The sequence below is a fragment of the Bufo bufo genome, chromosome 4 (assembly GCF_905171765.1).
Source record: "Bufo bufo chromosome 4, aBufBuf1.1, whole genome shotgun sequence".
Taxonomy (NCBI): Eukaryota; Metazoa; Chordata; class Amphibia; order Anura; family Bufonidae; genus Bufo; species Bufo bufo.
The window spans coordinates 440,889,203-440,904,633 of NC_053392.1; the positions used below are offsets into that span (position 1 = coordinate 440,889,203).

General features: G+C 43.7%; 1 protein-coding gene across 4 annotated transcripts in view; it reads right to left on the minus strand.

Moving 5' to 3' along the window:
* TIAM2 (TIAM Rac1 associated GEF 2) overlaps positions 1–15,431 on the minus strand; it is a 409,027-nt gene that overhangs the window by 61,528 nt on the left and 332,068 nt on the right. For all 4 annotated transcript variants that reach the window (XM_040429382.1, XM_040429384.1, XM_040429383.1 and 1 more), the window contains one exon: positions 2,972–3,078. In XM_040429382.1, the coding sequence (XP_040285316.1) occupies positions 2,972–3,078 (107 nt within the window). The remainder of the gene's footprint in view (positions 1–2,971; positions 3,079–15,431) is intronic.

Genomic DNA, 15,431 nt, shown 5'->3' on the forward strand with positions numbered 1-15,431 from the left:
AAATGGTGATGTGAACCCAGCCTTAGGCTGGGTTCACACGGGCGTTGCGGAAAAATGTGCGGGTGCGTTGCGGGAACACCTGCGATTTTTCCACGCGAGTGCAAAACATTGTAATGCGTCTTGCACTCGTGTGAGAAAAATCGCGCATGTTTGGTACCCAAACCCGAACTTCTTCACAGAAGTTCGGGCTTGGGATCAGTGTTCTGTAGATTGTATTATTTCCCCTTATAACATAGTTATAAAGGGAAAATAATAGCATTCTGAATACAGAATGCATAGTAAACTAGCGCTGGAGGGGTTAAAAAAAAATTAATAATAATAAAACTCACCTTAGTCCACTTGATCGCAGCCCGGCATCTCCTTCTGTCTCCTTTGCTGAACAGGACCTGTGGTGAGCATTAATTACAGGTAAAGGACCTTTGATGACGTCACTCCGGTCATCACATGATCCATCACCATGGTAAAAGATCATGTGATGGATCATGTGATGACCGGAGTGACGTCATCAAAGGTCCCTGACCTATAATGAATGCTCACCACAGGTCCTGTTCAGTAAAGGAGACAGAAGGAGATGCCGGGCATCGCGATCAAGTGGACGAAGGTGAGTTAAATTATTTTTTATTTTTTTAACCCCTCCAGCGCTGTTTAATATGCATTCTGTATTCAGAATGCTATTATTTTCCCTTATAACCATGTTATAAGGGGAAATAATAATAATCTGGTCTCCATCCCGATAGTCTCCTAGCAACCGTGCGTGAAAATCGCACCGCATCCGCACTTGCTTGCGGATGCTTGCGATTTTCACGCAACCCCATTCACTTCTATGGGGCCTGCCTTGCGTGAAAAACGCAGAATATAGAGCATGCTGCGATGCGTGAAAATCACCGCTCATCTGAACAGCCCCATAGAAATGAATGGGTCGGGATTCAGTGCGGGTGCAATACGTTCACCTACCGCATTGCACCCGCGCGGAAATCTCGCCCGTGTGAGCGCAGCCTTACTGGGGTAACGATTGAGAGTTTTTGCAATAGTTCAAAAAGCTGACTTAAAATCAGCTTGACAGTCTAACCATGCCAAGTTCCCACCCACTATTCAAAACTGGAGTGAGTGGTGTAAAAATTCAAAATGTCAGTTTTTTTTGCGCAAAGCACTATTTTGTGACTCTTTGAAGTTGGAGTGCAGCGTTTGAAAAATTCCAAAGGTTTTCCATTTCTCACCAGCTAAGGCTATTTTCACACTAGCATTAATATTTTCCGGTATTGGAGATCCGTCATAGGTTCTCAATACCGTTAAAAAACGCTTCCGTTTTGTCCCCATTCATTGTCAATGGGGACAAAATGTAACTGAAAAGAAGGGAGAGCTCCAAAATGCATTCCATTCCGTTCTCATACCGGAAAGCAAACCGCTATAGTGGTGCGGTTTGCTTTCCGTCCTGGGATGTGGAGCAAGATGGATCCGGCATGACGCCCAATGCAAGTCTTTGGGGACAGATCCATTTTCTCTGACATAATAGAAAACAGATCCATCCCCCATGGAGTTCATGACGGTTCCGTTTTGGGTATGTTACAGATAATACAACTGGATCTGTTCATAACGGATGCAGGTGGTTGTATTATGAGTAACGGAAGCGTTTTTGCTGAACCCTGCCGGATCCAGAAAAAACGCCAGTGTGAAAGTAGTCTAACAACTTTTTAGACAAACCCAACAAAGAAGCCATCAAACCCAAATCAATGAAATACCATGTACCACGCAAACCCTACATGGACTACCTCTGCGCATATCCATCTTAATTCGCTGATACCATTTATAGTCAAAGCAAGTGCAGTAGCGACATGGCCTTCTCCCAGCTCACCAAGCACAGAGCCATACATCATATAGTGGCTGTGCTTGGTATCGTAGCTCAGCCCCATTCCTTTCAATGAGGCCGATCTGCTCCTAGGCCATGTGACCAATAATCGTGATGTCATATGGTCTAGGCTAAGCTGCGAGAAGGCCACAACGCTACCTGGGACGCCCGCCAATCAGCTGTATGAGAAGGCACTGGAGATCACAGTAGCACCACAACCCTCTCACAGTTTGATGTCACGTTCATCAGTCACATGGTCTAGGCGCAGCTCAGCCCCATTGAAGGGAATGAGGCAGAGCTGCGATACCAAGCACAACCACTTTACAATATACAACACTGCTTGGTAAGCCGAGAGAATACGTTACTGTGAGCGCTGGTGTCTTCTCAGCTGATCGGCGGGGGTCCCAGTTGTCAGACTCCCACCGATCAGATACTAATGACCTATCCAGAGAATTAGTCAGTCATCGGTATAACATTTTTGGAAAACCCCTTTAATTTCCATTTTGCTTTTCTCATGGTCATTTGGCAAAGCACCCAACTAGAACAGGGGGAAATACTGTGACAAGGGAAGTCATTTCTTGAAGAGAATCTGTGCTAATATTCACACCACACATCTTCATGGACTCATTAGGAATGTCAAGCAGTATGCATTTAATTTATTTTCACTCAGTGGCATACCTCCAATGGAGGCAGACCATTTTGGGAAAGGGGGACCCAGGCTGAACTCCTCCTTTCTCTTCATGATGTAAAAGCACTGCATTTTGATGCAGGCGCCACTAGGGGGAGATTATTTCAGCTTCCAGTGAATAGTTACTGTGTAAATTCCTGCGCACTGAGCTCCCCCTGGTGGTGGCTGCAGATGTACTGTATGTGAATACATAGAGAAATATGGTACAGGGAGTCCTTTTTTTATTTAAATTTCTCCCACATCAAAAAGTAAATTTGTCAGAAATCAGGGGGCATTGCACTTAGTGTGGGCCATACTAAGTTTTGCTATGGGGCCCTATGAGATCTGTGTACACCCCTCATTTCACTAGAGGCATGAACATACTTTTAAATGAAATAAATGTGTAAAATGAGACAAGGCCAACATTTTCTCTCTCATATGAACAACAAACTCCTTACCTTATAGGTTTGATCAATCCGTGGCCTGCACTGAGCCTGATCTAAAGCATCATCCGTGCTGCTCCTTTTCAAAGTGCTAATGGTGACATCAGGTACATTGCTTAAATCTAAAATAACAAAGAAATGATTATTAATTTATTTATTTTATGCACTTATATATCACTACTTTATTCCATAGTGCTTTACAGACATTAGCATCACACTGTCCCCAATGGGGCTCACAATCTAAGCTCCCTATCTGTGTGTCTTTGGAGTGTGGGAGGAAACCCATCCAAACACGGGGAGAACATACAAACTCCATGCAGGACCCAAAATAACACAATTTCAGTTGGCACAAAGAATTAGGCAGGTGTTATAGATAAGGGTGAGGCCGTTTTAGTTTTATGGGAAAAGATTCAGTATGACTTGTATTTTATACATTAAAATTCAGGCTCATTCTAAGTTTAGGCGCCCTGGGGTGGTCCTACTCAGTGACTGACAGAGTACATAGAGAAATCTGTAAATTACTACATCGTACCATCTACCGGACTACTAAGCTCAGATAAATAAAACACAAGTTATTCTAAATCTTACCCACCAAACTATACAGTAACCTCCTCAGATTATCCTGGTGCATAACATGCCGCCCGCACACTGCACTGCATTTTCCTGGTGATAGGTTTCCTTTAAATGAACATCCTCATTGTCTTAACATAACCCCCCATGCCCCTTCTAGGATTTAGCATTTAAAAGTTATTGCTTGTTAAAGGGGTAGTCTGGGAATTTGATACTGATGAACTATCCTCAGAATAGGTCATCAGTATCAGATCGGTGGGGTGAAGCTATTCTTCCTAGGCCAGTGATGTCAAACTCAATCGGTCATGTGGCCTACCGTAGATGCAGCTCAGTGCCATGCAAGTGAATGGGACAGAGCTGCAATACCAAGCACAGATACTATCCAATAGACTAAGCCGTGCTTGGTAAGCTACGAGGAGCTCAAACAGCAGATTGGCAAGGGTCCCACGTGTCACCCTTATCTGCCAATATCAGAATCTCGGAAAACTCTTAATTTCACAAATTTTACAGATCCAGCCACTAGGGGTCAGGCCAGTTCTATACCATTATTACTTGTTTAGGCCTATTGCACACGACCGTATTTTCAGTGTTCTGCGGTCAGTTTTTCACGGATCCATTGTTCCATTTTTTGTTTCCGTTGTGTTTCCGTTTCGTTTTTCCGTATGGCATATACAGTATACAGTAATTACATAGATAAAATTGGGCTGGGCATAACATTTTGAATAGATGGTTCAGCAAAAAACGGAACGGACGACATACGGATGCATTTCCGTATGTGTTCTGTTTTTTTTGCGGACCCATTGACTTGAATGGAGCCACGGAACGTGATTTGCAGGCAATAATAGGACATGTTCTATGTTAAAAAGGAACGGAAAAACGGAAATACGGAAACGGAATGCATACGTAGTACAATCCGTTTTTTTTGCGGAACCATTGAAATGAATGGTTACGTATACGGAACGCAAAAAACGGCCAGTCAACGGGAAAAAAAAACGGCCGTGTGCAGGAGGCCTTATATGGAGTCCTACACTGCATGTAAAGTCCTTTATTTAAGCACGTTTACAATATGCAGGAGCTTGGTCAAGAAAGCATGGCAAGTGCGGATGCGATGCGTTTTTCACTGATGGTTGCTAAGAGATGTTGTTTGTAAACCTTCAGTTTTTTTATCACGCGCATGAAAAACGCATCAAAACGCATTGCACGCGCACAGAAAAAACTGAACGCAATCGCAGACAAAACTGACTGAAATTGCTTACAAAATGGTGCGAGTCTCCCTGAATGCCACCGGAGCCAATCCGTTACGCTCGTGTGAAAGAGGCCCAAGGCCCCCTTCACACAGGCATCGCGGGTGAGGGCCGGATGCCTTTCAGGGTGCATTGCGGGAAACCCGCGCGAGTAGGCACGCAATTGCAGTCAGTTTTGTCTGTGATTGCGTTCCGAAGTTCAGTGTTTTGCATGCGCGTGAGAAAAAACTGAGTGAAGATAGAAGGATCTTCTATCTTCATTCAGAAGGACCTGCACTGACGTCACTGCGCTCACCACGTGGTGAGCGCGATTACGTCAAAGGTCCTTTTGCAGGTCCTGAAAGAAGACTATGCTGGCTGCGCAAACAAGTGGATGAGGAGAGTTAATTTTTTTTTATTTTTTAACCCCTCAAGCAACATTTTACTAAGGATTCTGTATTAAGAATGCTATTATTTTCCCTTATAACAATGTTATGAGAGACAATAATACAGTGAATAGACTTTAATGGGGTCTGGGGTTGCTCATCCCTATCATCTTCTAGCAACCATGCGTGAAAAATCGCACCGCATCCGCACTTGCTTGCAATTTTCATGCAGCCCCATTCACTTCTATGGGGCCTGCGTTGCGTGAAAAAAAGCAGAATATAGAACATGCTGCGATTTTCACGCAACGCACAGGTGATGCGTGAAAAAAATCACCACTCATCTGCACAGCCCCATAGAAATGAATGGGTCCGGATTCAGTGCGGGTGCAATGCGTTCACCTCACGCATTGCACCCGTGTGAAAGGGTCCTAAGGCGTATTGATGGATTAGCTCAGGGTGCGTTCAGTGAAACTCGCACCATTTTGCAAGCAAGTTCAGTCAGTTTTGTCTTCGATTGCGTTCAGTTTTTTCCGCGCGGGTGCAATGCGTTTTTCACGCGCGTGTTAAAAAAAAAAAGTGAATGTTTACAAACAACATCTCTTAGCAACCATCAGTGCGGATCAATGCGGTCCCCAATGCACGGAACGGCCGCACAACTGCTGTGTGCATGCGGCCTAACAGACAAGGATAGTACCGTTCTATCAGGGGCCAGCTGTTCCGTTCCGCAAAAAAACTGAAAAAGCCATACGGTGGCGTACAAGAGGCCTAAGTCTATAAATATTTTATTTCAGCTTGAATTCCTATGTCCAGAGTATCTCTCCCTTCTATCTTCAGAAACCTCCAGGAACATAAAGCGCAGTACTAAGCATATGTCATGCTATTGATTTGCCGCTGTCACCTGCCTACATGCACCTTGTGTAATAGTAGTCACTGCAGCGTTCAGCTCGCTCTAGGCAACTACAGGGACAAAGTGAACCCCACTGGAGCAAAGTTATTATCTGCACAGTTTCCACCGCGCTGTACCCACTGAAGCCTATGACCCCATCAGGGGGGCCTGTAGCCTGCGAAGACATACAATCCATGCTCCCCTGATGCTCCAGTCATTCTAAGAAGTATCCTGTGTCTTATGATCATTTGATACAATACAGAGACTGAGTCATAAGAGGCAAAGGGAAGCAGAGGGAGTAGGAATATGTCACTATCACCCACCATGCAGAGCCTTCATCCACAAGAGTAGGGAAATGCAAAAACCCCCGTTATTGTTCAGTCATTTAACACATTCCAAGCCTGTAATTACTGTGCAGTCAGATCAGTCCAGAATATCAGCAATAATGACGAATGGATTACCATGAGAACGTGTCTTTACTGTTCTGTCAACCAGACCTAAATATTCTGGTGGATGGAGCTGTACACAAATAAAGAGTCTTATACGTAAGAGCCATGTCGCGCTGGTGCACCAGACATATTTTGTACTGACTATGCAGAGCACTGGATTGTAAATGCTGAGGCCCTTTTATTGTACAGTCAGCCATTACCCCATTGAGCTTGTTAGAATAGAAATTAAAACCTCTTCAAATGCTGTATGCAGAGTTTTAGGCTATATTCCAGGGCTGGCCAACCTGAGGCTCTCCAGCTGTTGCAAAACTACAACTCCCATCATGCCCGGACAGTCTACAGCTATCATCCTACACCAGGGCATGGTGAGAGTTGCAGTTTTACAACAGCTGGAGAGCCGCAGGTTGGCCATGCCTGCTATATTCAGGTGCAACGTATGACTATACCCTGAAAGTGCCATTAGGGTGATGCATGTACACAGACCCAATGAAATGCATGGTTCAGTCCGGACGTCATGTGTTTGCCATAACCATCGCATCTGGACAGAAAACTCACTCATGTGAAACAGGCCCAAGACACAGCATCATTGCTGACATCAGGTCTACAGGGCAGAGTCCAAGAGAATGGGAAGAACACTGCCCTCAGAGGCAGAGTTATTGATGATGTTGTGTCTATGGGGCATAGAGCCTTCCCGTACGGGAATGACCCGGACAGTCCGGGTTTGTAATCCTGTGCCCGGGTACAGCGATCATTGGGAGTGATGCGATGCTAGCCCAGGGTGGCGCTGACGTCAGACACGCCCACCCTCCCTCCCTTCTGTTCGGGTTTGGCTTTAAGAAAAGGTGGCAACCCTAACCACGCTTCAGATATAGAAGGAGGTCATCGGGACAGGGAACCAACACAGCAGAAAATGTCATGTGACTGCGATACAACAACACCTGACCCCTTCAATTAAAGTGGAAAGGACATGGCAGATGCAGAGAGAGCGGAGACTCTTGGTGTAACAGCAACACCCTCATTGCTCCAAGAGGCTTACTTGCATATATTAATATGTCATTTTTTTCATCAATGCACGCACATATGGACATGGGACCAACACAGATGCCTTCAGCTACCAAGCGCACATGGAACAGGTCAGCCAGTTTCATAGGTACAAATCTGATAGATGCCCTTTAAGCAGGTATATAATCCCCGGCAACTCCTTTAAGGCCTCCTCCGTGTCCTATTCGCATTTTTTGCAGATAGTACACTAAAACATAGACACGGCGGTGTGCTTGAAGCCTCAAGGTAGGTCTATTTGGGACTGGTCCCTTGTGAATTGATCGAAAATTTGCAGTAGCAAAATTGCACCAAATGTCACAGATTTCACTCTCCACATTGCAAAGGGTGAAAACTGTAACATACCGTACCATTTGACCTGCGGCACCCAAGGTCAAATTATGTGTGGATTCTGTAGCAGAAATGTTGTACTGCGGATGGATGAGATTATCTACACTCCTGCTAGTATAGAATGCTGCAGGTGGACATTATCTACAGCACGGTGGTTCAGGACTCATGCAGACGAACGTGTGCCGGCCGTGCCCGCAAACAGCGGGTCCACAATATACGTGTGCTTCCACAGGGTTTTTACTCCATGCCTCTGCAACGCAAAAAAGGAGTACATGTTCTTTTGCGGTGCGGACGATCACTTCATCAATTTAAATGGGTCTGCGGAAACCACACAGATGGTGCCCGTACATTGAGGACCGCAAATTGCACATTTGTGTGCATGAGCCCTAACACTGGTGCCTGGCAGCGCTGGGGTCCTGGGTTTAAACTTGACGAAGGACAACATCTGCATGGAGTTTGTATATTCTCCCACATGTTTGCGGAGTTTCCTCTGGGCTTTCCTCACACACTCCAAAGTCATGCTGATATTGTGAGCCCCATTGGGGACAGCAAGCAATGATAAAAGGCCTCATTTATCTGAATAGAAAAACTGGCTTAGTTGCCTGTAGCAACCAAGCAGCGCTCACCTTTTATTTTTTCAGAACACTAAGAAATGAAAGGTGAGCCCTGATTGGTTGCTATGGGCAACTAAGCCAGTTTTTCTGTTCGTTTTAGTAAATGAGGCCTAATGTCTGTAAAGCCATGTGGAATATGTCAGCGCTATATAAGTGAAATAAAACGAATAAAATAAATATCTGTATCAATGTACCCTTAAAGGGAACTTAACATTTTTATGGTTGTACTTTTTTTGGTTGCTGCATTTCAATATCGATCCTCCTCTGCCCAATGATCAGGCAATTATAGGAAATATTAGGGGGCAGATTTATCAACACTGGTGCAAAGTGGTTTAGTTGCCCATGGCAACCAGCTTTCTCCTTTCATTTGTTCCAATCTGATTGGTTGCTATGGAAAACTAGCCACTTTTCTTTACACCAGTTTTGATAAATCTACCCCAGTACCATGAAAAACAAAAACAAAAAAAAAATATTAATGTTATAACACAAAAATTTAGGTAATTTTCCAACAATGCTTTTTTGCGATCCACAAAATATAGACACCGGCCATGTGCATCCCACAATTTCCTTGCTATTAGGCCTCATGCACACGAACGTTTGTTTCCGTTCCGTTTTTTTTGCGGATAGGATGCAGACCCATTCATTTCAATGGGTTTGCAAAAAATGCGGACAGCACACCGTGTGCTGTCCGCATCAGTATGTCCGTTCCGTAGCAAAAATATAGAACGTCCTATTCTTGTCCATTTTAGGTATTGTTACAATGCATGCGCAAAAAAATAAAATAAATGGCATACGGATGTCATCTTTTTTTTTTGGCGGACTGCAAAACACATATGGTCGTGTGCATGTAGACTTATATAGAAATGGCTATTCTTGTCTACAAAACTGACAAGAATAAGACATGTTATATAATTTGCAGAACTGCCGTGGATAGCACACGGATAAACATCCATGTGCTATCTACATTTTTTGTGCCTCCGCAGAAAGGAATGGGTCCAAGTGTGGTCCACAAAAAAAATGTGGCTTGGATGCAGAAAAACAGAGTAAACATTGCATGTAGAAATGGGATTGTGCTTCTAAATGTTGTTCGCACGTTCAACAATAGTAGATATACCCTGAAGTAGTATGAAAAATAACCTTCATACTATGGCGGGGAGATTGATGGTGAACCTTGACCATTCTTCCAAAAATGTGTTTTTAAATAGTATTTAAAGTAAAAGAAACCTACAGTCAATAAACATCTTTTTCTATTTTGCCTTCCTCCCTATAACTTACGTGATGAACAGCTACCTACACAAGAAACATCTAAACTTACTTATTTCTACTCTTCAGAACTCCACCTGGGACCAGACACACCCAGATTTAATCTAGTACCATCCTCCTTCCTAAGGACACAGCCACACAGACAGGTTTCCTGATGCAGTTTTGGAGGCCAAAAACATGAGAAGATCAAAAAAGGAGAGAAAGAATGAGGCTATACGGTGATCTTTGGCGCAACAGCTGTCAGGCAACTACGGATCGCAGTGTAGCCACAGAAATTATTGGGGTCACATCATGCTGCGACCCTAGAATTGCTAACACTCTATCGCAGCTGAATTATTTGCGATGCTGTGGTTGCTGCAAACCTGTGAGTCGCTCTGTGACCCCATTAGTTTCTATGGCTGAACTGCGATCCTTGGTAGCGCAACAGCTGTCGCGCCAAAGATCACCATGTAGTCCTAGCCTAAACACAGATATACAGATAATCTCCCCTCCTTCCTGAATTCACTCCTGGTTTTGTCTTCCAAAACTGCGTCAGGGAACCTGACTGTGTCTCCGCACCCCAAGACTTATTTCAGACGAGCATATCCACTGCAGAAAACACACTCCATGTGGGAGCATGGTTTCCTGTTCTGGACGCTGCTCCTTTTACAGGACACACACCTTGGGTCTCATTTATCAAAACTGTCTAGCTTGAAAATTGTCTTAGTTGCCCATAGCAACCAAAGCTCAGCTTTCATTTCTTAAAGTGTTCTGAAAAAATGAAAGGTGAGCTCTGATTGGTTGCTATGGGCAACTAAGGCTGAGTTCACACTTCAGTTACTTGGTCAGTAATTTCTGTCAGTGATTGTGAGTAGGGATGAGCGAACTTGTGTTTGCAAGTTCGGCGTACAAGGTTCGGGTTATCTAAGAATTCCATTATGGATTCCACTACCACGGAAACCATAACGGAATTCTTAGATAACCCAAACCTTCTATGACGAACTTGAGAACAGAAGTTCACTCATCCCTAATTGTGAGCCAAACTAGGAGCGGAACACAGATGCGGGGTGCAGATCTTTCCCTTATACCTTATGTCTGAGTAGGTTTCACTACTGGTTATGGCTCACAATATGGGCTCTTTTACACGGGCCTTGCGGGAATCACGCTCCATGTGAGAGAGGGATCGTGTGGTCTGGACTACGGAAGCGTACGGCATTATCATGATTTGATAAAGCTGTGTGCCTCTGTCCGACCTTTCTGTAACGGAATCATACGTTTAACAGTATTTGTGTAGTAACTTGATATGAAGTGGTATGTAAGGCTACTTTCACACCTGCGTTAGGTGCGGATCCGTCTGGTATCTGCACAGACGGATCCGCACCTATAATGCAAACGCTTAGATCCGTTCAGAACGGATCCGTTTGCATTACCATGAACATTACCGTTTGCATTACCATTTTTTTTTTTTCATGATAATGCAAACGGATCCGTTTTGACTTTACATTGAAAGTCAATGGGGGACGGATCCGTTTGAAAATTGAGCCATACTGTGTCAACTTCAAACGGATCTGTCCCCATTGACTTACATTGTAAGGCTGGACGGATCCGTTTGCCTCCGCACGGCCAGGCGGACACCTGAACGCTGCAAGCTGCGTTCAGGTGTCCGCCTGCTGAGCGGAGCGGAGGACAAACGGAGCCAGACTGATGCATTCTGAGCGGATCCGCATCCACTCAGAATGCATTAGGGCTGGACGGATCCGTTCGGGGCCGCTTGTGAGAGCCTTCAAACGGAGCTCACAAGCGGAGCCCCGAACGCTAGTGTGAAAGTAGCCTAAACATGGAGTTTTAGGACTGAGTAAGGCCTCGTCCACATTTCCGCGTCATTTTCAAGTCCATGAAAAAAGTGTCCTTGTTTCATCTGTTAAGATGTCCGTGAAGGATCTGTGTTTGGTCTGTTTGACCATTTTTACCTTCTGTGTGTCATCTGTAATCCACAGATTCTGCTCAGCTGAAAATTTAATTTCCAGAGCATCTTCTATGAAAAACAGACACACCACGGATGTCATCTGTGTTGTGCCAGTGATTTCCCCAATGGGCGCGTTTGATCCGCATCACGGACTAAAGTAGTGATTTTTTTTACTGACCCTGTTGTGTGTAGACATTCAAATCAGTGGGTGCATGCGCTATCCATGGACAGCACACATAAGTGAAAAATGGAAATGTGGCCGAGGCCTTAGGTACTACCTGTATGGAAACTAATAATATACAGCTAGCCTATATGGCAGATATTTATCTGTGCCTATGCCTTTTATTACTAGGGGCCTAAGTTGTGAGAACACAACATTTCAAGATTTGGCTTTATTATTTATGCTGCCACATGCAGGGTAATATCATGTAATGCGTCTGGCGTCCCTTTCTGTGGCAGGCATACTTTCAACTAAACTGGGCCCGGCAACAGTTCAGTCAGTACTCCCTGGTGAATTGAATGAATGGGGGGGCTGTTATGCTAGGCTAAGGATTGTATTTTCATATATGGAGTATGTGTATTTTATGTGCCGTAGGCCTCATGCACACGACCGGGTGCCAACAGTGCCCGTATTGTGGCCTGCAAACAGGGGGTCCGCAATATATGGGCACCGGCTGTGTGCGCACTGTATAACGGATGTGGACCAATTTACTTGAATCAGTACTCAATTCGGGGGAGAGATACGGTGCGGAACGGAGGCACGGATCGGATCTTGCCTCCGCACCGCAAAAAAGTAGTGCATACACTACCTTTTTGTGGTGCGGATCGTCGGATGCAGATCGCGGACCCCATACACTGTCGGTGCCTATGTACTGTGGACCTGCTGTTTGCGGGCCACAATACAAACATGGCCAGCACATGGTCGTGTACATTAGGCCTTATGCCTCATTCACATGATCTTTGCCTTATACCTTATGGCCGCTTTCAGACAAGCATATTTGCAATGCATATATAGTTCGGATTTAATGTACCAAAATCCACTGCTAATGTTAACGAATGGAGCTATTCAGATGGACGTATAATTTCCGTCAATATTTGAAATCTGCAGCATATCCGAGTTTCGTGCGGATTTGTTTCCAAATACGCACATTCAGTATGTGCAGTGCATGAATAATGAAGGAAGGAAGAAATACGCATGTAAATCCTGAAGCAATCCCGATGACAATACTGATGGTATTTAATCAGGATCCTGAGCCAAAATACTGACAGATTTTAAATACGCTCGTCTGAAAGGCTCCAATCCTGGTTTGGGCTGACAATCACTGATGGAAATCACTGATGTGAATGAGGCTTAAGACATTAGTCTGAGTATATGATGGCTGCATACGCACTTTGGGGGAGATTTATCAAAAAGGTGTAAAGGAAAACTGGTTTATTTGCAAAAAATAAAGGTTAATTCTTCTCAAAAATAGAGGCACATAGAAAGAAGGGACAAATACTGTTAGTTTCAGCTGACATTAGCACAGCAAAACAACACACAGGGAACCCATTTTAATAATTTATTTTGGTGTCAGTTTGCATATTTAAAGAATAAGGAGCTGTAGGTTTCCCCAAATAAAACACGAAACAAAAAAATCTCTAAAAATTTTTTTTAGAAAAAGCTCTAGGTGTCACGTGGAAAATTGCAAAACTTATTCTGCTAGTCAAATAAAAAAGCTAAGGCCTAGTTCACACGGACGTATGGCTTTTATAGTTTTTTGCGGTCCGTTTTACATAGAAAAAATTGGGCTGGGCATAACATTTTCAATAGATGGTTCAGCAAAAACGGAACAGATACGGAAGACATACGGATGCATTTCCGTATGTGTTCCGTTTTTTTTGCGGACCCATTGAAATGAATGGAGCCACGGAACGTGATTTGCAGCCAAATATAGGACATGTTCTATCTTTCAACGGAAATACGGAAACGGAATGCATACGTAACACATTCCGTTTTTTTGGCGGAACCATTGAAATAAATGGTTCCGTATACGGACCGTATACGGAACACAAAAAAACGGACCGTACACCCGCAAAAAAAACGTTTGTGTGAACTAGGCCTAAGACTGTTAAACCACCCTGTGCGCTAAATCAAGAAAGTGTCTGTCATTATGTAAGCCGCCATCTTGCCTGAGCTGTTCTTAACAAACTGCTTTACAGCAGCCCCATGGGCCATGCACACAATGGACAGGACCTGACCCCATTGACTTCTATGGGAGAGTTTTCTAGATATACTGTTATCAGTGGAGAGGTCATTGTACAAGGAACAAATAGATAAGCTTAGACAGTCACCTATTGGTGTCTTATCTATACACAGAAGTGATATCATTAGGCCTCTTTCACACGAACGATACGGATTAGGTTCGGATGCGTTCAGTGAAACTCGCACCATTTTGCAAGCAAGTTCAGTCAGTTTTGTCTGAGATTGCGTTAAGTGGTTCCGTTTTTTCAATGCGGGTGCAATGTGTTTTGATGTGTTTTTCACACGCATGATAAAAAACTGAAGGTTTACAAACAACTTCTCCTAGCAACCATCAGTGAAAAACACATTGCATCTGCACTTGCTTCCGGATGTAGTGTGTTTTCCACTGAAGCCCCATTCACTTCTATGGGGCCAGGGCTGCGTGAAAAACGCAGAATATAGAACATGCTGCGTTTTTCACGCAACACAGAAGTGATGCGTGAAAAAAAACCACTCATGTACACAGAACCATTGAAATGAATAGGTCAGGATTCAGTGCGGGTGCTATGCGTTAACGTCACGCTTTGCACTCGCACGGAAAACTCGCTTGTGTGAGAGGGGCCTTAAAGGCAGGATGAGAATAACAGATAAGCAGGTAACTACAGTAAAGTGATCTGCACAGACCAAAAAGCAGCATCTATTATTAGGCTTAGTCGCCAGTGTGAAAACTGCAGGATTTTATGGTTTTTGTTTAAATATAGATATTGATTTGGAAAATTTAAAATAATCTAAAATTCTTAAAAAATATGATAAACATAAAAATGTGATTTAAACAATATGCAATTTTCTGATGAAACATTCCCTTTAAGGTTATGTTGTGATAATACTGTGATATTACCGAGTCACACAACCAAGCGTTGCTAGCAGCTTCAACATTAATAGGTCGTTCATAACAGACACATGAAGCAGAGAATTGTCTGCATACTGTACACAACATACATTGTGATTAGAGATGAGCGAATTTCATATTTACAAATTTGTTCACGCTTTGTTTGGTGGTAAAAGCAGAATTGCGTTATGGATTCCGTTACCACGGACCATAACGTAATTCTATGACGGAATGCCATTATTAATTCCGTCATAATAGAAGCCTATGGGCTGCATAACGGATCCGTCCCGTTTCAGTTATGCAGGAGAGGACTGCCCTGAATAACGGAAACCGGACGGATTCGTTTTGTAGCCCGTACACTTCTATTATGACGGAATGCCTCTAAAGGCATTCCGTCATAGAATCGCGTTATGGTCCGTGGTAACAGAATCCATAACGCAATTCACCTTTTACCAGTAAACGAATCGTGAACGAATTTCATAACCTGAAATTCGCTCATCTCTAATTGTGATGCTTTGTATACTGAACCGCTATTAGACTGAAATTCTGGGGAGAAGGGTTTAAGAACTAAACTTGGATCACGTCTGTGCTCAAGGACATATATTTAATTAAAGGCTTTATAAAAACAAATGTTTTCCTA